This window comes from Colius striatus, chromosome 13 (assembly GCF_028858725.1).
Source record: "Colius striatus isolate bColStr4 chromosome 13, bColStr4.1.hap1, whole genome shotgun sequence".
NCBI lineage: Eukaryota > Metazoa > Chordata > Aves > Coliiformes > Coliidae > Colius > Colius striatus.
In genome coordinates, this window is record NC_084771.1 from 6,656,119 (window position 1) to 6,684,064 (window position 27,946).

The window sequence follows — 27,946 nt, forward strand, 5'->3', positions numbered from 1 at the left end:
AAACACCAGAGAGGGAAGGAAGAGCAAGGGAACAAAAGGTGATCATCACACCACAAGGACAAACAAACCTGTGTGCCTTTTATTGAAATAATTACAACTGTAGCTCTGAATGCCTCATCAGTGTTCTGTGTGTGAGGGAGATGAGGGTGTGGAGGGGCGCTGCGTTACAATTATATACACCTTTCATACAATCAAGGTGATCTGGGACAGCAAGTGCCACATCTGAGTGTATATAACAAATCAATCTCTAATACATCTTAGGAAGTGGGCCCTGGGCTTCCTCCTTCTCCCCTGCCCTGGTATTTGATGGTGTGAATCTGGAGTGCTGGGCCAGTTTCCTGGCACTGTCACAGGGACCTGGCAGATGAGAGGAGGCGTCTGATACCTACTTGATCATTTTACATAGGGAGCTTCTCCCTCTGTGCAAGGACTGAGCCATGGCAGGTGTCAAGCAGCTCCAGGTCTGGCAGACACTTGGCAACTTGCAGGGGGCACTTACTCCATGAGGACTATCAGTCACTAGGATTCATGTATTTCTCTCATCCTTTACCCATTCACTGTTAACCGGGTAAAAGGAACATCTCTCAGAGAAGGCTCTCACATGGAACTTTCAAATGAAATATCCCAAAACTCTTAACCATTGAGACTTTTCCCATCGTTTCCTTAATGCCTGTCAAACTAAAACGGTGCTAACAGCTGCAGCATCACCACTCTCTGAGCAAGTCCCATCATGGCTATGGTGCTTCTGAGCATTGCTTTGAGTGGGGTCAGGGGGATGCTGCAAGAGCTCATTGGCTGCATTTCTTTAGTGGCACAATACAAGCAGCCTGCTTAGCACAGCTCTGCCCAGCACTCCTCCAGACCTAATTTTGTTGGAGCATGCTGGGCCATGTTACTATGCTGAGTGGGAACTCAATGCTTCTTTGAGACAGCATCAGTGCTCTTGAAGTCTGGATAGTCTTAACTTTCTGGCCAGATGGGGTTTTGCTTCAGCACACATTCAGTAACTTTTACAACTCCTTGACCTCATGCTAAAGCCAAATCCTGCTCAAGTCCCTCTCACTGTGACATGGAATTTGATTAGTTGCCCCATCCACACTGCTTCTGGAATGGACCTTATGAAATATCACCGTCATTTACAGAAATATAATGTTCCCTTTTACTGAGACTAAAAGGAGCAGCTACTCCCTGAAGACAGCGAATGTGACGAATATCTGTGGTCCTGCCAAAATGACAGTGCTAAAATCCTTTACAGTAACTCTGACTCAGTCAAGTTCTAGCTTTGGGAAAGGTATGAGAAGAGAGAATCTATGCACAACTAATTAGGAAAAAGGTAATCTCAGGGTTCAAATGTTACATATGCCATCTTCAGTGAAAGCTGCACTTTGGGCTCTGGGGCTCCATTTGTTGTTTCTGGAACTCAGCCTCAAACAGTAATGAAGGCAGAGTGGGAGCTGGACCAAAAGGGAATGAAAGAGGTGCAGAGAGAAGTAGCAGTGATTTCTGGGATGGAGGTGAAGGGTTTTCCTTTGGGTGAATAGTGGTGATGAACTGTGAATAGTGGAGTATCTGAGCAAGTGTAAAGATTTTTTAACTAACTCTGATGGAGCATGAGCTGTCCCAGTTCTCTGGTCATCCACATGTGCCAGCAGCTGACTGGAGAAAGTAAAGCAGAGTTTCTCCTTTCCTGCTTTAAACAGACCCTGTACAGATCAGAAACCTCAAGGGCAGGGAGAGTCTGATGGCATTCAGCCCACTAGACACCCAGTCAATGAAGTCTCTTGCATAGAAAAATGGGTGTAAAGAAAAAGACAAGAACAACCCTCTGCCCTGGCCAAAATGAATGTTAAACCTCAACATTACACACATTCGTCTCACTTTGCACCTACTGCCCCATGCAGCCTGCTAGATTCTTCACACCCTGATCATATCTTACAGAATATCTTCTCCTGCACATACACAAAATCCCACTCAGTTCTTGCCCATCCACCTCCCTAGACGAATGTCTCTTCTGCAAATGCCACTGTATCGCGCTCCTCGGTGCCCACCTCTGCCAGCGGCTGACTCCTCAGCCATCCCACCCTGCTCCGAAGTAGCTCCTTCTCCACTGCTTCTGCCTCAGCTGTGGGGCAGCTCTGGGTTTCATCATGCCTGAAATACTCCCTGACAGTGTTCCGGATGGAGGTGGGGAGGATGATACGGATGGTGTGGCTGAACGTGCTCAAGCCTTCGCTCTGGGTCGGCGCCTGCGCCGTTTCTGCTGCTTTGCTCTCTAGCTCCTTGGGACTGGAGGCACTTTGGGGGCTCTCCCTGTGCTCTGCCTGCAGAGATGGGACCATTGGTTCATGGTGGCAGCGCCTAGAGATGGACTGCAGGACAAGGGGGGTATTCTGCCCATAGAAGACTGTCTGGGGGATATGGACACTTACAGTCTGCAAGCTCTTGGACAGGCTTTGCTCACTGCTGCTGCTGGGTGAGTCAGTGCTGCAAGTGTTTGCCATGGATCTCTCCTCTCCTGCTGGAGACCCCAAAGAGTTTGCTGTATTTGGGGCCACATAAAAAGTTATCTTGGTGCGCTTCAGGCTTTCCTGCCTTGGAGGGCAGGGATCAACGCTTTTGGTTTCTCTGCTCTTCACTGCTTTCTCCCCACGCTGCTGGTGGCTGAGCTGTGGGGATCGTTTGCTGGCTGAGCTGGCAGCTGGGGGCTCAGGGTTTTGCTCAAGCTCTTTGGTATAATCCTGCCTCCTGAGCCCCATGCTCCCCACAAAACTCAGCTGTCTTTCCTCCTCTTCCCAGTCAATGTCAGTTAGTGGATTTCCCACAGCAGCCTCACTGAGAGATGGAAAACTTTTCCTCTCACCAAAGCAATGCCTGCTCTCTACAGTCTTGGGTTCATACTCAAGGAAACTGTCCAGGTCACATGGATGTAAAGGCACAGGAGATGTGAAGGACTTGTGCCACTGTTTTGAGGACCTCTTGGCAAACTTTGGGGATGGGGCATGAAGCCTGGCAGACGAGCCAAACATGAATGGCAGGGGTGAGACGTCTGTGGGACTAACGGCTGATGACTCTGAGCAGTAGGAGAAAGCGCTGTCTAAGGAGCTGAGTGAGGAGGCAGATGGAGAGGTGGTGGTAGAAGACAGGCTGGAGAAGCTGGACCTGTTGGACAGGCTGGATTTCTGCAGGTTGGGCTGCTTCACCCTGGAGCTGGTCGGAGGTGACTGCCACAAGCTCTGCCTGGCTGCATTAACCCCAGGGCTTAGGCCTTCATCAATCAGCTTCTGGCTCTCCACATGCAGCTGCTGGAGCCTGTGAATGTAGCCTGTGTGGCTGTGCATGATGGTGGCATCACAGCTGGACTGGCGGGCTACGGGCTCGTGGCTGTGTGCAGGTGGGCAGGAGCTGAGGCAGACGCTGGGCTCGGACGAGCAGCGGTCCCTGGCTGGGCTGAGCGAGCGGATGGAGCCCGTGGAGCAGAAGGAGCCCTCCTCCTCCAGGAGGTCATAGCTGTCTGCACTGGTGTTCTTCCAGACTTGGCTTTGGTAGCAGGCTGTGATCTCACTGAACAAGTCCCAGTCTTCCCGAACCTCATCAAGTAACAAGCTGCTGGATGGTTCAAAAATGGCATCTGTTTCAGGTATTAGGTGGTGCTTTGGTCCTTCTGGATCACAAGCAGAAAATTCCAGCTCATCAGAGGAATCATCATGCTGAGCCAAGTCTATGCCTGGGCCAGAGAACACAAATTAACTTGCTGCCTGTGTCTCCTAACCCCATATAGTACTTTACAACCAGGGCAGGGAAATACTATCAAGTCCATGGAAAAGCAAAGATGATATATTATTTTCACAGGGAGCAGAGCAGGATTGCCATCTGCTGTGACTGAGCTTTCTCCACTGGCCTGTGTTCATGCAGGACAATTAACAGAGACAACTCCATCTCCTTCCATTCAACCATTTGGTTTAGATTTACAGAACTAATCTGGAAGAAAAGACTGCTGGGACAGGGCATTGCTAAGGCTACCCTAAATGCTTGTGATGGCTGGAATAGGTTCAACAGCAGCCACAGAGGCAGCCATCCTCAGGAACACAACTGAAGTGATGCAGCTCAGCCCTCTGCTTTGCCCTTGCTTCCTCCCTATGCCTGACAGAAAACCCAAATGCATCTGGTTTTCAATGCTTTTCCTTGCAACAGTACCACCAACTTACCCAGAGGTCCCTCTGAGTTTTTGGACTTCTCTTTGTCTGGTCTTTGAAACAAGGAAGCAATGTCACCTCCAAAAATCTCTCCTGAGTTTTCAATCAGGAACTGCACTAACAAGGCCACCTGGCAAAGACACGAATTTACAAAGTCAGTTTAATGAAAATATAGCCAGCTACATCAAGCAAGTCAAATCAGCCCCAGAATTTCCTTTTCCTTTGACAAAGATGTAATTTCCTACAGAACCTTTTGCTCAAGAAGCTGTTAAGAACGTGGCAATGAGTCTGTATGCACTGAATCTGGGACAAGATTATGAGCTACATGAACTGATAGAGCGAGGTGGGTTCAGCGCTTTTGACAATTTCCCTTACCACTGGTGACACCTCACAAGCTATAAGCAATCATTCCTCCCCTCTGATGCACTGTGTGCATTGCTTACTTTGTCTCTGCAAGACAGCTTTAGACCCAGCTGACGTGGCACTGTCTAACTTCAGCTGCTCCATCTTTCTTGTGCTTGCTTGCCCATATGGGAAGTTTATCTGGTAAAGCAATCACAGCTTCCCTTTCCACCCTGGATAAACTGAGTGGCCTAATTCCCCTATCAACTGCACAGGGGGAAGGATGAAGCCCAGTTGCCATTCAGCCAATACTGTCAGTGATCCCATGTCTTCCTTTAGGCTACAAAATACAGTGGCCATAAAAAGCAGGAAAGGGGGAAGACAAGCATGAAGCCAAAGCCAAGAGAGATTACCTTCTTAGTAGACCTGCTCTCTTCTTCAGGCCCAGTGGGACTCGGTAGCCACAGCATATTGGGTGCTATGCAGAGAGCCAGGTTAAAGGCATTCATCTGATTCACACCAGAATTCTGCTCAATGTGATGGAGGACTCCAAAAAGGTGTCTGAGTAAGATGAGGTTGGCCTCTGGAAGCTGGCTGACCAGACTATTCAGGGAATGGGAACAAAGGAAGACAGTACTGTTCACAAAAATCTGTTCTTAAGTGCCAAAAGTTGCTTCCCAAAGCTTTGTCCCCTTGCTGCCCTTTTGTAGCCAGTCTGAGACACTCACATTTGATGACAAAGCAAGACTGTGACACTCCCCATATGAGAGCCACAACTTTATATCCATATTGCCTACCCACACTGGTGATGGGGCTGGAAGGACCAAGGGACTCAGGTGCAGAACATGTGGGTGGAAGTCCACACTACCTTAGCCAGTGACTGCCCAAAGGAGAGGCACAGGACCCCAGGCCAGCAGCACACGAGACAGTGCCAATGCCCGTGTCCCACACTACAGACACGATGGAGGAAGGAGGCTCAGGGCACAGGGCAGGGTTCCAAACCTGAGCTGAGCCCTTGGTAAGAAGGGGTTTGTTAGACTGCTCATCCCACGGGATGCTGACAGACTATTCTTGCTGAGGGCAGCAGCTTCAAGGCAGTAAAGCCATTTTCAAGGTCCATGCTACCATCTTGGCAGGGTTACTTCTTCCAGCTGTTGACAGGTTGATCAGCTTCATTTTGTGCATGTAAGAAAAAGGTTACCACTGTGAAGGGCCTGATTCCACTAATGTCTGATGTGCTCCTGGCAGCTGAATTATTGTGCCTTGTCACTTTGACAGTTCAGTGAATTTGGACTGGTCATCAGAAAGCAGTTTCCTAATAACATTTTTTGGGGGTCAGAAATGTTAACAGTGTTCACAAAAGACCACTGAAAGGGAAATTATCTGCCAGCTGACACTGGCAATCAGCAATCTCTCCACTATGGCCTGGAGCATTGCCAGGAGTCTCCTAGAAGATGAAGACTCTACTTAGGGCTGTGTGCTCCCCCTTATACCCCTGGAAGAAGCGTATACAAAGGCTTTGACAAACCTTTTGATAGCTTCAATTTTATGTGCCCGATTCTCTGTGTCCACAGCTTCCATCCACAGTCCGTGCATGTCTGAGGATAGAACACTGTCAGGTATATTTCGGAGAAAATCCTGAATTAAATATATATATGCAGAGCAGTCTGGTCAGTTTTGAATTCCTTGTTTTGGTTTCATGATGCATATAGTCATTGTTCATTCACATTAAGCATGAGATAAAACAAGACATGACACAAATACATTTCTCCTTCCCTCCCCATGTGCACCAGGCTGTCCTCCTGACTCTTCTAGGGCAGAACTGTGGCAGCTGCTGGTGGCAGAGGGCGAACAGCCACCTCTCCTGCCCTGTCCCTTCTACAGAGCAGGGCTGATCTCTGCTGCAGCAGGAAAAGGACTCATCCCTAAGGCTGTGCATAGTTCTGTTTGAAACATTTCTCAACTGTGAGAATTGCTTTGTCTCTCAGGGTGTGATTTAGCAACTTAATATATGTCTTGCCTTGGAAAGTGCCTGAATATCTTCCCAGACAACAGCCTTTTGTATTAGGCCAACAAGAGCAAGAGACAGGAATGTTTTCTGCCCCTTTACATGCCTGAACTGTCCTGACTAGATTCAGTTGCCAGTGCAGGAGACAGGCTTTTTCTTACTAAAACTCGAGTTTTCTGGAAAGCTTCATCCCCCACCCTCCACAACAACTCTGCTTGGATTTGGTAGCTGTTCTGTCTCTTCCTTGCTGGCTGATTAGAGGTTGAAGGTTTAGTGTCTAGATAGTACAGGCCAGCTCCTTTCAGCGTGGCCTCTCTGAGGAGGATGCAGAACAGTTGCTCTTAAATAGCATGAGTCCTGTGGGCCACTGCATATATAGGCACGTGAAAACAAGCACCACTGGGTCAGGCAGATACCTTTGTGCACATAGATGGACAAAGCCATCAGGTGGGAATGTGTCTTGCTGGAAAAGTGCTTTCTGTTCTCACAAAATCTTCCCTACTCATAAAGATTCATGTTGCTTCCTTAAAGAAGGAAAGTACCATTCACCCAGCCATGAGTGACTTGGTCAAACATACCGTGATGACAGCTGCAGCCACAAAGACTGACTCTCCATCCACCTGAACATCATCTCCAGAGTTCAGCTTCTCCTTCAACTCCTTGCAAGTCTTGGCATTGGCAGAACGTCTGAAAATGCCCCTAGTAGAGGGACCTTCGTGGTACAGCAGGAGCAGCATATCCTAAGAGAAAGCCCACTTGTATTTAAAAGCCTGTTGTTTGTGTACATCATACCTCACATCATGTAATTGGCATAAGACTTAGTCAACACCATGAAGAGGACAGACATGAGATTTACCATGATTTAACCAGGGACAAGAGCCTGCCAGCTAAGCTAAGGTAACATTCATCGGGGTACTTTTACCCTGTGGCAAGTGTGAGCTCAGTGGGCTCTTGTAGCGAAATGAACACTAGGTTTATGTAAGGATGAACAGTTCAGACTGCTCCTTACCATGATTGGCTTGGGCAGAATCCCATCAGGACAGACAGAGGACAAAGACAGGCCAAAGAGCTTGCGTGGGGTGGTGGGTGACTGGGAGGGAGGGCTGCCCATGGGAGTGCTGCTGCTGCGGCGCAGCGCCCAGTCGATCAGAGACTTCTTCCTCTTGGTGTGTTTCTGCAGTGACTCTGAAAGAAAACACAGCTCTTCAGTACAACCCTGTCTGCCCTTCCCACTGGCCAGTCAGTGACCTACAGCAGAGTTCCCAACAAAGCACGGACTTTCTGCCATCACCTGTTTAATGACCACCCTCCTAATGGGGACGGTCAGACAATAAACAGCAGCCAAACCACTGCTCACCTCTCAACCACCAGCAAAACGCATTCAATCACTGGTGTTCAGGGAACCTTGCTGTCTCTGCAATGTAAGAAAGGCTTGCAACTAAGAGCTAATCAAGGACTGAAAGCTAATTCTGAACATTTGCACACACAAATTTAGCCCCGCTGCAACCTCTTCCTCTTTGCATATGCTCAGGTAGAGAGTGACTCTGGGATACATGTAAGACACCAGGAAGAGTTTGGCACTGCCTTCGAAAGCAGCAGAGTCTCTGCCTGGCTGTAATGTGCTCCTGCAGCCCCTACCTCTCCTCAGCTGCACTGGAGCTTGGAGCCTTGGTTTCAGGACAAACTGGCACTGCTTCTCCTTTGGGAGCTGATCAAGGAAAGAAGCCTCTGTCCCATCAGCCAGGAGTGTGTTATTGTTGGTTCCTTGCTGCTGCTCAGCAGAGTCCCGGAGACAGCTCAATGCGATGCTGAAAGGAAGCTCATGACCTGTTGAGCAAAGAGTTGTGTAAAGTGCAAGTAAAGATGCAGAGCCATGTGAAACAGCTCCAAATCTGGATTGAAGAGGCAATTCAGAGGACAACGATGTCCAGGAGCCATATACAACAAACTGGATTTTTAATACGACACAACATCTTGTGTGGAAAACAGTTTCCTTATTTGTGAACTGAAACACGATGAAAACTAAATAAATACCCCCCAAAAGGTAAGGTAAACATATTAACTTCCTAACTAGAGGCTTAAAAGTCTCCAATGGATCCACCTAAAAATCCTGCTTCCTTCAGCTGCCAAGGTGCCTTCCTCTGGACGTCTGGTGTGTTTGCTGAATGATCACCTAACTGCTGTGACTTGTTTTGCTTGTGACAGAGCCTGAAGGCAAAGTGCTCGGGAGGTGTCAGGAGACACACCGTGTGATGATGAGGCACCAGTGGATGCCTCTATCACAGGTAGTGAAGGTACACTGAGGCTGTCCCAGACCACATGCACTGCCTGTGAGGAAAAGCCTGCAAAGCTGAACAGGAGAAGATGACCAGCCTCCAAGCAGGTAGCCTTGCAAGCTCACACCAGCAGTCACAGAGCTGCGACGGGGCTTTGAGGCATGTCCTACCCTTGCATCACATCTGCTTCATAGAAAGAACTTCTTAGGCCAGCCCAAAAATCTCCTGATTATTTGGAACACTTGCTGGGAAGTGTGGTGGGCTCCCACCCACAAACACACAGGTTTGCTTGGAAAAGGGAGATAAGTGTAAAGATCTTCAAAGATGTCACCTACATTCATTAAGGATGGATCCTGAGGCCACAAAAGCCAAGCAACATTTCACATCAGCTTGATGCCACATCTCACATCAGCAACAGTCCCCCCACTATTGCTTTTTGGGGGGAAGAGTGCAATGTTTGAGATGTTTCTTTGCCAGACACACCAGTACCATTTATCACTTGTTCTGTGGTGCCAGAACTGAGAGAAAGGTCCCTTCCCACCCTACCATTCTATGAGTCTATGAAAATGGGAGTGCTCTTACCAATGAGAGGGTAAGGAGGGTCATCTTTTCCAGAGATCACCCAGAGGTGGTGTTCATTTGTCTTGACCTGGCAGTTGAGGAATGGAGAAGAGAAAATATTAGGTGAAGGGAACCAGGGTGAGGGTCCATGAGGTTGCACTCCACTCAGAAAGCAACAGGCGGCAATAACTCAAGGAGCCAGACATGCAATGCTACCTCTAGCACAGCTGCATGGCTGGGAAGAACAGTGCTCTGAGTTGGTCTCTCTGATATGGACTGGAAGGGGAAAGGGTGAGGAGAAGAAAAAACTGAGAGTCAGCAGGATGTAACCCCACATGATGATATCCCAGCCTGATTTAGCAATGACTCCCACAGTCTTCCTTGCAATTAAACTACTGGAACACTGTCAAAGTTACCTGTTAAACACTGTGATGGGAAAGGCTGCACCACTGTAACAGGCAAGGCTCATCTGATAACATCACTGATTTGTTCAGTATTTCAGGGCTATGTTAATAATCCTTTGACAAACTTGGCTCAATCCTGATGCAGGATTGCAAGCACTGAAGTCCCCTGAAATCCAAACGACTTTGTTATACAAGGTTTGAATTTAATGTGGGCAGGTAAGTATGTCTGTGTTTCCAGTTCTTGGCACTCACACAAATAGATGGCTTCACCTTGTAGTCCAGAGAGTATTAATGCCTTACTGGTTAGCTGCAGCAAATCTAGCCTTCTCCACATCAGCATTGTCCTTACGAAGCAGACATTGCCAGCTTCTTTAGCTAAGGTCTGGCAGAGTCTGCAACTGCCACTTACAGGAAGTCCAAGCTGCAGGAGGGTCTTCTTCATCACACTCTCTGCGGTTTCCACATTGGACACATTGATGGTGGTGGTCTAAAAAGGCAAACAGAGAGAACAGAGGAAGCTGATGAGAATGGATAAAGTTTGGTTGCAGTTTCTTGTAGCTTGAAAATCTGGGGAAAATGTCACTAGTCCATTGACTGTCTTTACCAATGTTCTTGTTTACAAGAGTTATACTAATTTGAACTACACTGGAATAATTGTTATGGGTGGTGGATATACACTGAGAACTGTTCTCCACTACTTCTTCTATCATGGGTTTATTATACCATCCAAAGATGTCACTCAGCAGAAACCACAGGAAGTGAGTGCTGTTCAGATGCTGTACGTGGTCACATCAGCATCTGACTGATGGTAATGCAACTGTCACTCCAAGGAATGAACACCCTAAAAGGCTAATAACCAGGAGTGTCTGGGGTCATTCTCTGAGGGAGGAGTCCTCAGAAGGTAAACAGGGCCCACCAAGCTTGTCATGAAGCCTAGAAATGTATGCTGTTAATATAAAGAGACTGGAACATGTTCCAGTAAATTAATTCAGGAGAACACACCAATGACTCTTTCACAATCAATATCCTCTACTTACTGCACTGAAAATAGGAATGACTGCATGATCAACCATAATCCATGACCAGTTATAAAGTGAAGCAGAAGGAAAAGAGAAAAGAAGTCAGAGTTCAAGAATAATCTTAAGAGTTAACTGTGCCTTGGTAAGGGCCTGGCTACCTCCTGATTTCCCAAACCAAAACTGTGTGGGTTCCCAGTGCGTGAGGATGCAGAAGCCCAGATGCACACTCTCTAAAACCTTTTCAGGTGTGACACCCCTGTCCCACACACCTCTATGTGGTGGTGTTATAATGAGCAGGTCTTAGTTTTACTTACAGAAGAACAGTTGTCAGCACCCAGCACAAAGATCTGAAGGGTTAGATTCTTGAGATATTCATTCTGGTTTACCTCGTTGATATGCCTGAAAGTCAAAGCAAAAGGGAGGGAATATTATTTCCCAACCAAACTTGAGAAGCACCTTAAGATTTTGCTGTCTTCTAGTGGATTTCATCTTTTCTGGACTGTTAACACCAGTTTTGCTTTCACCCAGAGGCTTCAATATTCAGGTTTCAAAGCTGGATATTTCAAAGAGCAGCTAGACAATGTGCTGACAATCAGAGCATATTGACACCTAGCATGACAAATTTCTCTGAGGACCACAGAGGAACCAGCCAGGAGGAGGATGAAAAGGGGGTAACTTACCACAGTAATGCCGACAGCCATCGTTCCTTCACGTCAGCTGAGCTGAAGATAAAAAGGGAGGCAGATGATCAAACAACTGCTGAGTGGTAACCGCCTTTGGAAACTCTACCCAGTTTCATTTATATATAGCTGTAAGTCAAAGTTCCTTCCTGCAAAGCCCTGGAACAAAAGCACAGTCCTTTCCTGCTTCTGTCCTATTTTAACAAATAACAAAAGTAGTAATAACAAAAAAATGCCAGAAAAAAATGGACTAGATTTCCTGCCCAGGCTGGAGAGTGTTCAGAAAAGGGACAAATATCTTTCTGTAATGTTGGAGTTAACTTGTCTTGTTGGCCCTTATTATTTTTGCAGTGACCTTTAATGGCTATTTTCTTTCCCCGACTATTCTGCCATTCCTAGAAGCTCCTGATGCCAACATGGGTTGTTGGTGATGTTCAGTGATATGAAGGAAATGGAACTGCTGTTGGATTTGGACTAAGACACAAATGACAGCTTGCATGTCAGGGCATGAGTCCTAACCAGGAATGCATTGCCCAGGAGAGAGCATCCTGACCCTTGGAAATGACAAGACAGCACGTATGAAACCATGGTATGGTTCCCATTTCTCTTTCCACCTCGGCAGCTGCCCCACAGAAAGAAAAGCATCAGGCCAGCTCAGCCCTTCCTAGTTGTGCCAGCAGAACCCCTGAGGACAGAGTGACCCTTGAAGGCTGCTGACCTCTCTGCTTTGCAAAAGACACCATGAAGCAGAGATTCCTGAGCCTGCAGTGACCTGAGCTCCCTGTGCACATATACCAGCTCTGCATCTAATTTTGCAGGGCTGGACTGAGCTTTGGGTAATAAAAAGCTGAGCTGCTTTTTGGTAAGTCTTATTAGCTCAGGCACAACACTGAGACAGCCTTTGAGATGGCACACGGATGTGAATCTGCCACTCTCTAGCCTGCACCATGCTGCTCTGCATTTCTGTTTTGGGGGTTAGCAAGGGCTAAGCAAGCTCTAGATTGTGTAGCAGATCCATCTTGAAGAACACTTAATTTAAGCGTAAATCCTCTACTCAGTGGGGAGAAGGGCTGTAGTAGAGTTCAGCATCCTACAGCCTCAGTTATTCTTTTGCTTGACACGTGGGAACCTTGAGCAGCTGGCAGGCTGCAGAGGTCTGGTGTCTGATACCTGAAGGTGACAGCATAGTTGGTGGTAGGCCAGCCGATAACAAACGAGTTCTCAGGATCCATCTTTTTCTCTGTCACTTCGCTGAGACAGGTGCCAGTCCACACTTCACTCAGGTGCACCCGCTTCTTCAGCTTCAGGCTGGAGGAGGATCTGCAATTCAAATTATGGATTTCTTAGTCCAGATCCTAGCTTCTTGACCTCCAGAGTCTGGTTGTGCCACCTTCCAGTCACACAGATGCAGTAACTGCAACCACTCTCAGAACTGAACGTCTGGGCAGGTGGCTACTGTGGTACAGCTGTGGCATAGGGCAATGTGATTCATTAGAGCCACATGCAGGTAGATGGTCATTTAGGCTAATTACTGTCTATGCTAATAACCAAGCTCTTACCTTATGTGTGGAAGAAGTAGCTGGAACAGAAATGAGTTTTCTGTCCTTACTGCCTCTTTCCCTCATGCTATTTATTCAAGAAGCCATGTAAGGGAAAGGGCAAAACCAAACGTTTTCCTTCAGGAAAACAGAGTGAAACATCAATACCCAGAAGCAGGAGATGCCACATTCTAGATCCACATTTGTAAAGAAGAGTTATTTTGATGCCTGCTCCACAAATAGCTCAGAGTCTAGCTTCAACAGCAGACAGTGGGGAGGAGTGAGCGTGAATTCCTCTTACTTGGACTTGGCGATGACCAGCACATCACTGAACAAGATCAAATGTCTTTCCTGGGTCTGCAGGCCCACAGTTAGTTGTACTCGCTCGTCTAAGATGAAAGTGGAGCCTGGGCTGCTGAACACCCCACTTGGCAACCCATTGTCCGAATGGGAAGAGGAAAGGGTGGTTTCCCTGGAGGAGCAAGAAAAACCACAACATTTTGTCAGAAGCTTTTCTCACAAGGGGTCACGATTGGACACAGGCAATCGCTTTGGAACAGCCCAATAACCTTATGCTTCTCCCAGCACTGCTAATAATTGCTCTCAATCATGACCTGCATTTGCTTATCTCTGTCCAGTTAATTATACCAGCCTCAGACAGATGGAAAATTGCCCTAAGTCATGGCACTGCTCAGCCTGGCATGGGGAGAGATTGCCATTTCTGCCCATGTTTTCCATCCATACTGAACTGCTGATCAATGCAAGGGCCCAACTTTGTGTCCACGAGCTGGGACTCACTGCCCCCTCCCATTGTTATTGTCCTCCCACCCTCCTCCTTTCCCTCTGCTTTTATTGCTGACCACAATGCCATTCCAGTAAAAACAGAAACTCTTTCATACCTGTGTACAAACAAATTGCCCTTGACACAGTTAAATGAATTTGAAAACCAATTTTATTTCAGTTTGTATAGACATAAAGGTTGAAAAAGGAGTCAGAGAGTTATTTCCTCTACCTGGAATGGTACTTTGACTTGCCAAGAGCTTTAGTAATGACAGAAGGGGTAGATCTTCTTCTTTGGACTATGGGCTTCATCTTCTGCAACACAAAAAGTCATTCCGGTTAGCCTGGCAAACCTGGAAGTAGATCTGCTCATCGCATGCTACACATTCTCTCTCAAACTAGGCAACTCTCACTGTCTATTGAATGTCAGCACTGAGAGCCCTGACCTGTGCTTTCAGACACCTTCCTCCCCCTTTCCTTATTACTAAAACACTTGTCAACTCTCACATGTATGTGGGATGCTTAAAACTTTCCTAACTTGAAATGCTTCCAGTTTTCACAGCCAAGATTCAAAGTAATGGCATGCAATCAAGCAGAGAAAGGAGGACACTTTACTCAGAATAAATTCCAGGGGGAGATATCAGAGAGTCCAGTACTGCTGGATTTCTTCTCCTGACCATGAGGAATGGTTTCTGATCATATCTGAACGGTGGCAGTGATGCCTTCCAAGAAGTCTTGTCTTTGCCACACAGTGCACTTCTCCAGAGGAGCCTGAGGACCTGCTCACCAGTACCTCTTCCAGCACGCACCACACTACCCACAGAAGGCTCACAAAACCAGAACCGTGGGTTTCCAGTGAAATGCTGTGACTGTGAGACACAAGGGATTCCCCATACTTGCTATCTCCAAGTAAAATGCTGAGATCATCATTTGCCCAGAGGTCCAGCTGCCTGATGCAAAACAAATTCTAGGCAAACCAGAAAACTGACATCCAAGCCCTCAGCCAAAGTCTCTTTGACCCTATCCAGTCCTTGACAGGACATCACTGAGATGATGGCCACAAGATCACACAAGTGGCATCTTAACGGGGAACAGGACACAACTAATTGGCATTAGTCAGTCTCCTAACACCTTGAGCATTCTTCCAGTGCCACAGTAAATATGCTCTAAAATCTGCACGTTTCTAAGGCTTACGGTTTTATGGTTTTCTTACAAAAAAAACCCCTCACCTCTCACTATACAGAAGCAGCACCAGGAGGCCTCTGTCTCACACAGGAGCTCTCTGGAGTGGCCACATTCCTCTCAGCCTCCAGCCCTGGGGCTGCACTTGAGCAGAGCTGGCAGTGCTTGGAGGGGGCAGTGGGTGGTCCACAGCCTGGGGCTTGCCTGGGTGCCAGCAGCATGACACAGCCTTTCCCCACAGCATCACTTGGGGTGAGAGGGGACTCCACGGAGCTGGGGTCCAGGCCTGCTCACATCACCCGGGCACTGGGCCCAGAGAGTCTCTATGCTGTTTTGATGCTATGGAAACAGATCCTCATTTACCCAACATACTCTGAAAGTGCTCGAGTGCTTGCAACACTCTGGGCCGCGTTTGTGCATTACTCATCTCCGAGTCGACGATTTTAGCTGCGCATTTCTTGGCAATGGGGAGGCTGTGAGTCTAATGCACCTCATTCCAAACCCATGTATGGCCTACACTATCAGCTCAGCTGGACAGTAAGAGAGGATTTTTTTTCCCTCTGCTGACCTCTGCACTTGAATGTTATCCCTCAAATAGTTAAGGTAGGATGGGGCTGACAAATAATGACACCTGCTTAGAACAGGGTGAACTTTCCTTCTGACAATAGCTGGTCAAAGCTTGCAAATGTCTGTGGCACTGGAATGTTTGTATTTTGTTCATGTTCAGAAATGAAAACAAAATCTTTTTAATAGTGCAATTTTTCTGCAAAGCATAAACTGAAATATTTGCTTCAGAAAGTCCACCTGCTTTCTTTGACCTCCCCCAGCATCTGCTGCAAGTTGATGACACTTGTGCCCTCTGCTAGCAGCAGCAGAAAGCTGCCTGGTCAGACTCATCTCCATCACTCAGGACAAAGGAGCAGGGAAACGTGTCTCTGTTACTCATCAGCTGATGCTGCTACAGAAATTGTAGGTTATGAGGCCACAGACCAGAGACTCTGACACTTTCAGGCAAAATGTGGGAGGTAAATGTGTCAGAGCAGAAAACTGATCACTGCTATTAATTAACTGAACCTAGTAAAGGCACATTTTTCAGTGGCCTGCTGGAACCGAGCAGAAGTTACAGTATAAATGGAGCACAGTTATTTAGCTCTGGAGCAACATTCAAACAAAGACTGAAGAATCCAGTTATGAGTACAGAAACAATTAGCCAATTGCTTGGGCTGGGATCCATCCCTGTGAAAACAACTGTTGCTGCTCTTCCATCCAATAATGAGTTTATGTTAGCAGTGACATTCCTGCACAAGTATCTTAATGAGATAATGTGAGATGCTTCTGCCTCCTGCTCTGTTAAGTCTCTTGTTTATGTGACCACAGGATGCTCTTAAAAAGTGCCTGTATACAACTGCAGTTGCATTCTAGCTAGAAAACTCAACTAGAGACAAAGAAAAGGTGAAATTGTTCACTGCAGTAAATCTTGCATTAGGTTACATAAACTGGAAACAACTGGGCTTGTCATTTTATGCTGATTTGTGCTTTAAATGAGTTTAGGAAAAAGTACGCTTGCATGGCTGCTGTCTCCTTCTTTCCTTGTTCCCAGACTTCGTCTGCCACTCAAGAAACTGTACAAACTTCAATCTGACCCCACAACCAGGAGCAGTTTTAGCAGGAGCTCCCAAAGCTATTGTCTTGCCCAGTCATTCCCCCTTGCTCCTGAATGGCGAAATTCACTGCAGGCCACTCAGTGTCATCTCACTGAGAGGCAGCCTCAGCCACGCCTACCTGCCCTGCATCTCATCCAGATGTGCTGTGCCACTCTGCCAGCCTCATCTTGGGTGATACTGGTTTGAAAAGCTACACTCCTTCCTATATCATGCCATCAACTCCTTGGAAGATAACTTGTTTTCTTCCGACTTGATTGCCTGCCCAGCTTGCCACCCAGAACAAGACAAAAACCCTTCAGTTCTTCTCCAAGTGACCCTTAAAAGGTGTTTGGAATTTCAGGACCAAGAGTAAAACCTGAGCTATGACTTGGTTCCCACATTGGTTTCCGTATCTTTGCCCAGTTCCTAGACAGGGGAAGATGTTCTATACAGCAGAGATCTGTTGTCATGACACTGATCACGATTAAGCACTGTTAACCTTCCTTCCTTCCAGCATGACCTGACAGGGAGAAGGTTCCAAAATGGAGTGGACCTCCAAAACATGTGCTGTGTATGAAACAGCTTCCGAGAGGAACAGGTGATTCCTGCAGGACCCTCATCCCCATCACCCTGCCTCCCTCTGTCCCAGGCACACAGCACCAAGATAATCCCACCAACAGTCCCGGGGAACCTGTCCTTGAGTGATGGGCTGCAAACCCCCCATTCTGACTCTTGCAGAGAAGAAGGGTCCAGGGGCATGCATGGAGGGCAGGTGGGAATGATACCAACAAAGTGTACCAGGGAAGTAGCTGCCTCAGCAGAGTGAATCAGGAATGTAACTACCTCAGTACAATGGAGACCTCAAGTAAAACAGTATCCCAAGTCACAATGACCAGATGTACACACTATCTGAGATATACATTTGGGTCTTGTGGGAAGAGTGACAAAACCAGAAGTTGACAAGACACAAGTTGTGTCCTGAGGTGACTCATAACCACATAAGGATAAAAAGAGGGCATCTTCTCCCAAATGACCACCAGAGACCTCCACAGACCCCTCCTCATTTAACTGAGCATGTCTGATGTGTATTGCATAAGCAGCTTGCATATGTAGTAGGCTCCTTAGAAAAAGGCAGGTAATTCTTGGAAATTGTACAAACATGCACCTTGCAACTGTACAAATCCATGAAGATTTTAAAACTCAGTGTACAACATAGGCAGAAAGATCCCCCATGAACCCAGCACTGCAGTAAACCCATGCAGGCTTTCCAAAGGTTGGAGAGTGAATATTCATTGCAGATTTCTTACAGTGACAGCAAGTGCCTCATTTTGAGAGGAAGACAGACCAAAAAGTGTGCTTTGCCTGTTTTTGTGCCTGGCCTGCACCTCTAGGACTGTTACCCACAGCTGCTCCATGCTTTTTGTATCTAAGCAGAGTCAGGCTCTTCATGCAAACTTCACACATACTCTACCCAGACACCAGATGGGACTTTTTCTGCTGCACAGAGTAGCCAGAAGATGAGGCAGGCTATGGCATCCAGCTCACCATGCTCCTCCACCAGCTCTGCCCACAGCTTTCTCATTCCAGGGACAGCAATGCTTTTGGCAGCTGTAGGAGCAGCTCCACGTATTGTGCTGCAACAGAACCCCGTTCCCAGCTCCCAAACCACTGCCACGCAAGCATCCCTGTGGCACACAAGGTGGTTGTAGCTGCTCTAGAGACACTTCAGGGCAAAAGGAAGAGAAGTAAACTCTATGTGTGTAGAGGAATGTCCACTGCTGTACATTCCCATGAGCAGATGGGCAACTGAGGAACTGTCAGGACCACAGTTAGCTGCCAGTGCTATCCTGTTTCTGTGATGCTGGCCTTAGCAAAGTGACTTTTTGCCTTTCCCTTTACGTAACTATTGTGCTTCACCATGACATTTTCCAGCTGATGGGCTCTAAACCACACGACAGTTGTTATTCAGCCATGTCCTTCCTATACATCTCTATTCCAGCTTTGAAGTCACTGCTTCAAAAAGAGAGAAATTGAGGCTCAGAATGCAGATTTAACATGCACACTGCAATGCAGAAAAGCAGTGGCAGAGCCAGGCTTGGAAGCTAGGTCATCCTTCTGGGAGGTGTCCTTTCTCCTCAATTCAATAGATATATTTCCCAGGAGTCATTATGGTGTTATGTTCATTGTGAAAATGACATAGTTCTTCTGCTGGGAGCTTACTCAAAAGCACAGACCAAAATCACCTGTGAGCAGACAGAATCAGAGCAGATCAAATCTCCTGGAATATTAGCAGGAATTCCCGATACCTAAACATTTGCCATCATTCACCTGTCCAAAACTGGTCCTTTTGCTCCACTGAGACTACAAGATGCTTTTCCACAACACAGATAACTCATCCCACCTAATAATGAGCAGTATTAACTGCCCAAACAGCCCAATTAACACTGCTTTAACTGCCCTGTGCCTCCTGCCACCCTGAAAATGGCAGTCCATTCTGTCTTCTGGCTAACACAACCCTGTTTAAACCTATCCAGCCACATTTTTCCATATTGTTTCATGTTAGGTAAGGACATGTGCAACTGTCTATTTATATTTTAACAGTTCTTCCTACCTCACTCTGAATAGGGTGAAAATTCAGTGCCCAGAAGAGAGGAAAAACAGTGCAGTTGTTTTACGAGCACTTTGGGGTCATTTCTTCCACCACAGGCATATGGCAAAGCATTAACTTTTTTCTTGCAAGTGCTATGGAGAATCTTTAACTCTTCAACCACTTTAACTCTTTGAGGTTCCTTAAGGTCCATAATTAGCCTAATTAATTGCATGAGAAAGTTTAAAATAACCCTGGATGGCCACAGCCCAGTATTTTATTTATGGCTACAAGTCCCTTCAGAGAGACAGGGCACAGTTTAATGTGAACTCAGAGGTAAAAACATGGGTGTAAATATTTATCTGAGATGTTATACACAACTTCATCTTCACATGTTGTTTTGCTAATTGTTCCCCTCTCCCTCACTGCTAAAACGTGGCTCCAAACAAACTATTTCTTAACATGTGCAGAGCCTGATGGCAGTAAATCAGTTTGCAAGGACATACTTTGAAACATTTCCTTTTCCTTCCAAGAAATTGAGCCCTGCTGGTTTATTTTAGAGTGTCCCATATAAGGAGCACTGTGAGAAACAATCCTCAGCTGCCCAAGGCTGAGTGGGTTTTCCACTCGGAGGTGGCTGGGGATTAGTTTGACTCACACTAAACTGTTCCATGCCACTTTTTTTCCCCCAGTCCCATGGATTATTTGTGTCTGCAGGGCTTGCCTTCTTCTGGAGTTTGGAATGACACTACAGCAGATGGTAATGTGAGAGGATATCCAGCAAAGCACAGAGGAGACAGCTGTCTGGTAGAACACCAGAGGTCTTCCTGACTGAAAGGGGTCTTTTTGAATAGTTGATGCAGTGGCCCATGTTCTTAAATGACACTGGAATGCACCCTAAACAAGGATACTTAGAATACGTTTGGGTCTGTCTTTCTGGCTAACTGAACACAGTCTTGCCTGCATGGCACTGCCATGGCACACTCAGCCAGGAGCATCCACGCCTGGGGATGAGTACAAGGGTTTGGTCTCATGATACATCACTGCCCAGGGTCCTAAAACAATGTGACTCAACCATCACTCAAACAGCAGGATGAGTACCTAAAAAAGGGCCCAAAAGCTTTAAGCAGGATGACAAGACCATAGCTCTTATTCAAAAGGTAAGCCTCTGTAAACCTTTGGGTGCCCATCTGGAGCTCTGTGCTTCTTCCCTGTGGCATCCAGTAATAGACAGAGAGCTGAACACTGATGAATGCAAGAATTTTTAAAATCCTGCTATTTCCAAGCCTCAGCCCTCTGATACAGTGTTGGTGGACAGAAGCTGTGAAAATGATGGGCAACTGTTGCTGAAAACATCCATGGATGGCCTCTGCAAATCTAAAGGTTCAGGAGGAAGGGATGTGTCTCCATATTCTGGGAGCACAACAAAAAAGCACTGTGAAAAAAATGCATGTTGGCAGTGAGTGATTATCAGTCATCACCTTAAACAGAATCAGGCTCTGAACATCTGAAGGGTACACTTGGATAAAATCTGCATCAATATCAGAGTTTGCAACTTTTTTGCACTTATGTCAATTTGAAAACCTTTGAGTAACAGAAATACAAATCTCTGTAGCCAGCACAGCACATTAAATTACTAACGGATGGAAACTGAAGAGATCCATAAATACTGATGTTGTACTTTGCACTTCTGGCTTGGCAAGAAGCTGACAGGTACTAGAGGAAGCACTTTCTCCTTCTGGTGCTAGCACTGAAGGCCAAAAGCTGAGGAAAAGTAAAACTTTGCATCCTAAAACTTCTTCACCTTTTCTTGGAGGTCTCAACAGCTTTGCTGCAATTCAGCGGGACTCTTTCTTCATCCCTTTCCTTCCTCTGAACCAATGCTGAAAGCTACCCCAGGAACTTCTCATGAGAAATTCTTGCCCCTAAAGCTCTACAGAAAACCTCTACATAGCTCTACACACACACATATATATATGATCTCTAGCATCAAGCTTTGGCATAGTCTGATTATGAGCATAGCATCAATTATGGGGTGTTGACTGGTAAGACTCATGGAAAATCACTGGAGGTTCACTCTTATAAAGTCCTTTGAGCCACTTAATTCATATTGGTACTTTGGGGTAGAAGTTTCTGTTGTACAGTTGGATGTATATATAACATTGGAAGGGAACTTGCTGGGATTCACAGTAAAAAAATTCACCACTGATGCCAAAGTAAATTAAGAATCATGCCCTTTCTTTAAAAAGGCAAATAAACAGTTCACTGAATTGAGCTTTGGCAAAGTGAAAAAGCTTGCAGAGCAGCCAAACCTGAGGAACAGAAAAATGTGCCACATTCCTTCGTGTCTTTAAAATAACCCCTTTCTTTTCTCCTCTCTTGGTTCAAAACTCCTTCATATTAAAAATTAGAAACTCGTAGATACCTGGGTCTGCCCAGCTACAGAATTATTTCAGCCTTTCCAAAGCAGGGCTGCTGAGCTTGAGTGTGCTGGTGCATGAACTACCAGTGCATGAACTGCACAGTACCCATGCTCGATGTGTGATGTGGGAAGATAAAAGCTGCAAAAGGAGGAGAAAGAGTAAACTGCAAAATGTTTATGAGGTAGTCCCCTGAGCAGACAGTGTTCTCCACTTGAACACCACGGTAGGAATCTTCACCTCTTCCTGGACACAGATCCAGTGTATGCTGCCAAATTGCTATTGGTTCCTCTGACAGAGACTGACCAGATCCTCACCACCTTTACACCCACCTTGGCTTTCTCTTAGGGACAGAAGCACGCTTGTTTGCAAGACAGCTTCCTCCAGCCCTAATGCTAATGTGTGTATGAATCGTGCTCCCCAAGGAAGTTCCCACTTTAGGAACGATGTTACTGCAGGCCAGAGGGTGACCCCATCCTCTCCAGCAGGTAACTAACTGATGGCAGCCTTTGGTGCCTGTGAGTTTAACTACCTAGTACATGCTGCAAGACTGGTGTTTCTCATCTATTTACAGTGATTAAATCACTTTATTTGCAGCTTGACCATGGAAAAGACTTTGAAAAGAGTCAGCTCTATGTATCTGGACTTCATTAGAGCTGAACATTAATCCCTTTATGCCTTAGAAGCATCCTGTTAGCATTATACAGACTTGGGGTTGTTAAATGGCATTCTCAGAGCTGCCTGGCTGAAAAATGGGTTCATCAACAGCAAGTACCTCTGCTAGCACACACACACCATGAAAGGCATTTTCCTCTTTCTGTAGCTGGCTCATCTGCCTGTCAGAACCAGGAGAGGTAACACACTTTTCTGTAAGGTTCACTGTTTAAGTCCTCCTCAAAACTCATGACAGGTTTATGCTGAATTGTAGTATTTAACCCCACAGAATTTTGCAGTTAAAGAAAATGAAAAATAGGCATCCCAGCCTCAAATAAGGACTCAAACATAATGGATTTCAGTGGAGCTGTCAGTCTAAGGTTACATGAGCTGGGCAAATAAAAGTAGACTTTGGCTTAAACAATGACAGGTTTTTGCCAGTTTTTGGAGTTGCAGGATGACATTAAGGGCTGAACAGTGACAGAGAGAGACATCACTGAGCAAAGAACTAGAATGGAAAGGCTGGTGGGAGCAGTACTATGTCAGCTGAGCCCATGTGAAAAAGAAGGTGTGAAGGAGGGACCTGAAAAAGCAGTCTTAAGAGCTTTCAGGGACCATGAACGGGAAGGAGAGAAGCTAATCACGGAGGATGAAGAGCTCAGAGACAAAATAACCTGGAAGCCAGAGGACAGCTGGCCAACTGAGGCTAACAAACAAATATGCACATTCTGAAGCAAAAAGCTCTTGCTGTGAACCACTGAAAGTCATGTGGCCTTAAAGAATATGTCCCAGTTGTTTGATGGCACAAGAGTGGAAAAAGATAAACAGTGGAACTGAACTACTCACGTTAAGTTGCTTACACAAGGCTGTAACAATTGTTCCATAGGAGCAACTGCTGCAAGCTTCTACAGAAACTCAGAGATGAGCCAAGAAGAAACAAGGCAAAAATGTCTTGTTCCATTGAAGTCAGTGATAAAATGCCTGTGCTCTGCAGAGGACTTACAGCAGTGGGTACAGCATTTCCAGTGACTCAAGCAAAGGCTAGATAGCATAAGGACTCTTCATATCCCATGACAGGGCACAGGCCAGGGTCAAGGAGGTGACTTTGCTCTGCAGAGCAGAGGGGCAGAAAGGATGCACTGCAACACAGAGGTCACAGCTCTGGGAAGCCCCAGACTGCGCCCACAGTGGGAACAGCAAGTGGCCATGAGGCTTTTGGAGATGCTACTCACTACGCCTCTATTTCTGGTACAGCCTGAAGGGGGAGGCAGTGGAAAACTCCGAGCAGCATTCTATTTAAAGACATTTACTCTGATTCATATATTATTCCCCACCCTCATTTATCCCAGTATTTCTCTTTTACTTTTGCCTTAACCTCTATAGCAAGTAGGGTGAAAATCATATCAGCTGAAACTAGGCCAAATATAAGACATATTATGGGGCACAGATGGCCCCAAAGGCTTCCTACTCTGTCCCTAACACCTCAAGAGTTTAGCACACATACATGTAGACTAATATCTTCTGTCATGAGCATTTCTGTGGGTCTTTGATAAACACTTCACAACTTGAAAGCATCTTTCCAATTTTGAGGTGTTCAGAACAGGGAAAAAAACTATCTGGCAAAACTGATGGATGGAATTTATACTTTCTATCACCTAGTTTTTAGTTTTCAGGTAGAGAATTGTCCTGAGGCTAAATAGCAGCCTCGTCATTTGTTCTCCCTATGCAAGCACACATGCACATACACAGCTGTATGCACATACACACATGGACAAAGCTCTTTGGCTGACAAGATTCCCAATAAACGTGGCTGGCAACTTCAAAACCAAACCACACCAAGCCTTTCAATAGGAATTAAGAAAATAAAGCTTTAAATCACAAAAACATCCTGTTTTGCTTTGGTTTCTCGCTCATATGCCACAAGCTGGACTCCACCCTACCTGTTTTCAGGGGGCCTAACTATGTGCACCAGGTTTTGGAAACTTTCATGTCCTTATCTGTCCTGCCATTTGCTCTCAGTGGAACATGAAGAGGGTAGCACTGTGAAGACAAGAGGGGTTGATCTCCTGTGCCCACGTGTACCTATCTCTGTGCCAGTCTTTCTTCCCACAGCTCTAAGACCCCTAGGGAGAAAATGCAAAGTGGAAGATGAACACTATTGGGTTGTATTGGTTTTTGGGTTTGTTTGGTTGGGCTATTTTTAAAACGGCAGTGATGGCCTCAGCCTCTGACTGAAACAGAGAAAGTGCTGTTAAGCGGACTTGCTATTCGCTCTACTAGGCATAAGTGCTCATACTGATGACACTTTCACAAACAAGTCAAAGATAATATCCTGAGGAGGTTCCAAGTCCCTGATCACAAGCACATGGAGCGGTAGGGACCTGGTGAGGCAGATTTCTTGTCCTTGCTGACAAACTATCCATGCAGATCAGAGATGTAGCATACTTTAGTGGTACCTCTAGACAACCTCTGCACGTCAGCTTCCAGACAGAGGATATGGGCTGTCTCCAGAGTAGTGCTGCCAAACAGGCAACGTGCTGCTGCTGCTTGGGAGGCTGCAGGGAGCCTGTGTTTGAGGTGCAGACTGATGCAGGTGTGAGTGTTCACAGCTGCAAGCAGGGTGAGTGACAGTGAGGAACACTGAGTGGCTGAATGCTGCTGCAGGTGTTTTCAGAGACACGTGTATTTGCATCTCCTGGGATGCTACTCACAGATGGCAAGGGTAGAAGAGTAATACATGAGTGAAGGTGAACATGACAAATACAGGAATCTAGGGGTGTTTGTGAGGGTGTTGGCATGACAGAAGGTGAAACAGCACAGGGGTGATGAACCTGTGGTAGGCAGGAAGGCAGAGTATGGTGTGTTGCTGTAATGCTGCTCATGAGGGACTAGGAAAGGATCTACAAGAAGATCCTCTGCATCAGAATCACAAATCAGAACCTTCTATACTACAGACAGGCAAGGATTTGAGATCCCTCCTCGCTAGTCATAGAGAACAAACATCTGCTACATCTTCAGACTAATTAAGAGAACCCATATCAATAGTACATTCCTCAACATCTCTCATACCTGTGAGGTAAAATCAGTCAGATGCTCAAGTCATATCTCCTGGTTACAGTTCTGGCCCCTATAGAAGTGCCTCTGCAAAGACAAGCCCACACACTTCCTATTTCTGAGGCCAGTCTAGCTGAAATATAATGAACAAAGCACCAAGAAACAGAAATGGTCCCTTCCGTGAATGCCAAGCTCACCTAGACCAGAGCCACATTAACTGATCTGCATGTCGGTTCAGCCAAAACCTCAAGGGCAGCAGCACTTAAAAACAACTCAAGAGAAAGGAACAGTGCCCATTGCTGTTGATGGACAGACCTGCACTGAGCACCACTGAAAGTCTGCAGGGGAGGCAGAGACTATTACGATGCCTCCATGGCTAGAGACACCTATGCAAAGCCAGGTTCCGCACCCTCCCATGCGAGGAGTTGCATCTCACAGGGATTCCCTGCAGCAGAAAATGTTTCTCTTTTTAAATCAATAAACTTTAAAATTTCTTTTCCTCTTGAAAGGAATCTATGTTAATTTTGAAAACATCACTAGAGGGCGTTAATTAAATAGGCTTCTTGATCAAGCTAACTGCCTGTACAGGCAGTCAGGTCTTTGAGAAAACTGTACATTTGCAAACCCTGGGGGAAAGGTTCCAAAGGTCTGTGCGTATCAAATGGCCTCCTGACCACTTTCTCTCTGGCTCACAAACTAAATTCTTTACTTCTCTTTAGGCATGCCTTGGAGAACACCAGGCCAGGAGCCCAGAAAATGCACCCAAGAACTTCCCTGTGGCTGTGCATGAGCTGTGACAGGTCTCAGCAAGTTTCTGGGCAGCTGTCCCACGACTAGGAACATTGCCATTTATATGTATCCCATCAATGGCTTAATCAGCTTAAAGCCAAGCTGGACAAACTGACAACCAGGTCCTGTAAGAAATCACTGGGAAGGCTGATGGACGGTGCCCAGTGGTGCCCTGTGCATCCCAGGAATTGCAATCCACGCAGGAGCTCCACACTCCTGCAGAAGCAGGTGTCCACGGCCCTACTGTGCAAGCTAGCAACCACCTGTGATGCTGAGGCAATGAATATACTGTTAAAGGCCCTTATTTTCCATCCCAGCAGGTAGTGTAGAGCTGGCATGTCACAGCAATGCTTTGTCTAAGTCACACCAGCAGACAGAGGTTTGGTTAGGAAAAACAATGTTAAGGAATAATCTAAATGTAACAGATGTGAAAATAAAGAATAAACCAGACACTTCTGACTTAGGTAGGCTCCAGAGGTAAAAGCTGCAAGCACCACTAAAGAACTGGTAGCAAAAGCTGCAAGAAAACATCACTCTGGGTCATCAGGATCTCTCTGTCTGTGGGCACCTTCCAGCCCCTGGCAAGCACTGGGAGCATTACAACTAGCTGCAGATTTTTTTTTTTGACTTTTTTTTTTCTCTAACAGAACTTGCTATTTATTCCAGTGGAAACTCCCTGCAAAGAAAATAGTTCCACTCAACTACTGTTTGTTTTGGATGATTTGACTAAGAATTTCAAACTGGCATTGTGAGCAATGTTTACAGTTTTCCTTCTAATTTTCCACGATTTTAGGCTAACCCCACTCTAATACGATATTCTATTGTTTGTTCTGTTGCATTCGAAAAATCACCAAGGGCAGCCATCCTTCAGGATAGACTGAGCATCTCTTCCCCACAGCACGCTCCCTGCTTTGCTGGGGCGAGTGCCACAGGCTTCACTGGCTCCAGAGGAGACTGTGGTTTCTCCTGTCGAATCTAAAATCCGAAATCTGAGTCAGTCACAGAGGGGCCGCTGTGCCCGTCACCGTGGCCTGACACGAGGGCAAAGAAACATGCACTTGCCGGGTCTCCCGGAGCAGCGCTGGGATGCACAAGCGCCGCGGCAAGGCCACCCCCGGGAAAAGCGACACTGTGGATACACCTCGAGCAAAGGAGCTTTCGGAATCCCGCGCTGCAGAGACTCTCAGATCGTTTTCTTTCTGATTCAGCCCGAAGCCAAACGAGCCCCCAAGTCCACACATGTACCACGAACTCGACAGCTTCCCTCCGCTTTTGCAGCCGGGCTGAGGGAACCGGACACCTCCGTCTCCTCCCGGGCCAGCGGCACCTCCTCCGCAGCGCTGCTCCAGCGCCTCCCGACCCGGCTCCCCTGAGCTCCGCGGCACCGGCAGCAGCCGCGCGGCACCGGCAACAGCCCCGGCAGCAGCCGCGCGGCACCGGCAACAGCCCCGGCAGCAGCCGCGCGGCACCGGCAACAGCCCCGGCAGCAGCCCCGGCAACAGCCCCGGCAACAGCCCCGGCAACAGCCGCCTCCCAGGGCGTGTGCGGGAGGCTACGAAGAGACACCTCCTGCCCTCCAGACATCCCCTGCCTGGCGTACACCCGCTGCCCTCCGCGCACCCGCTGCCCTGCGCGTAGACCCTGGAAGGGCAGCGGCGCCGGCACGACACTTGCCTGGCCCTTGGCGGAGTCCGTGGCGCAGCTCGGGCGGCGGCCGCGCTGTCATGCCCGCGGACACGGCGCGGCGCAGCTCATGGCGGCTGGGGCCGGGGCCGGGGCCGGGGCCGGGGCTGCGGCTGCTGCTCCCGGCGGCGAG

General features: G+C 47.0%; 1 protein-coding gene across 1 annotated transcript; it reads right to left on the minus strand.

Annotated features, from left to right (window-relative positions):
• Window positions 1-73: 73 nt before the first annotated feature.
• LOC104556873 (rho GTPase-activating protein 20) lies at window positions 74-27,918 on the minus strand. Its single transcript, XM_062006857.1, has 15 exons — window positions 27,805-27,918; window positions 14,034-14,116; window positions 13,323-13,493; window positions 12,654-12,803; window positions 11,484-11,525; window positions 11,118-11,202; window positions 10,194-10,271; window positions 9,402-9,468; window positions 8,182-8,370; window positions 7,553-7,728; window positions 7,122-7,283; window positions 6,064-6,173; window positions 4,949-5,138; window positions 4,206-4,323; window positions 74-3,724 (listed from the first exon to the last, which is right to left on the minus strand). Exons 2-15 carry the CDS (start codon window positions 14,111-14,113, stop codon window positions 1,995-1,997), a joined length of 3,348 nt encoding a protein of 1,115 aa, XP_061862841.1. The 5' UTR covers window positions 14,114-14,116; window positions 27,805-27,918; the 3' UTR covers window positions 74-1,994.
• Between the last annotated feature and the right edge of the window lie 28 nt (window positions 27,919-27,946).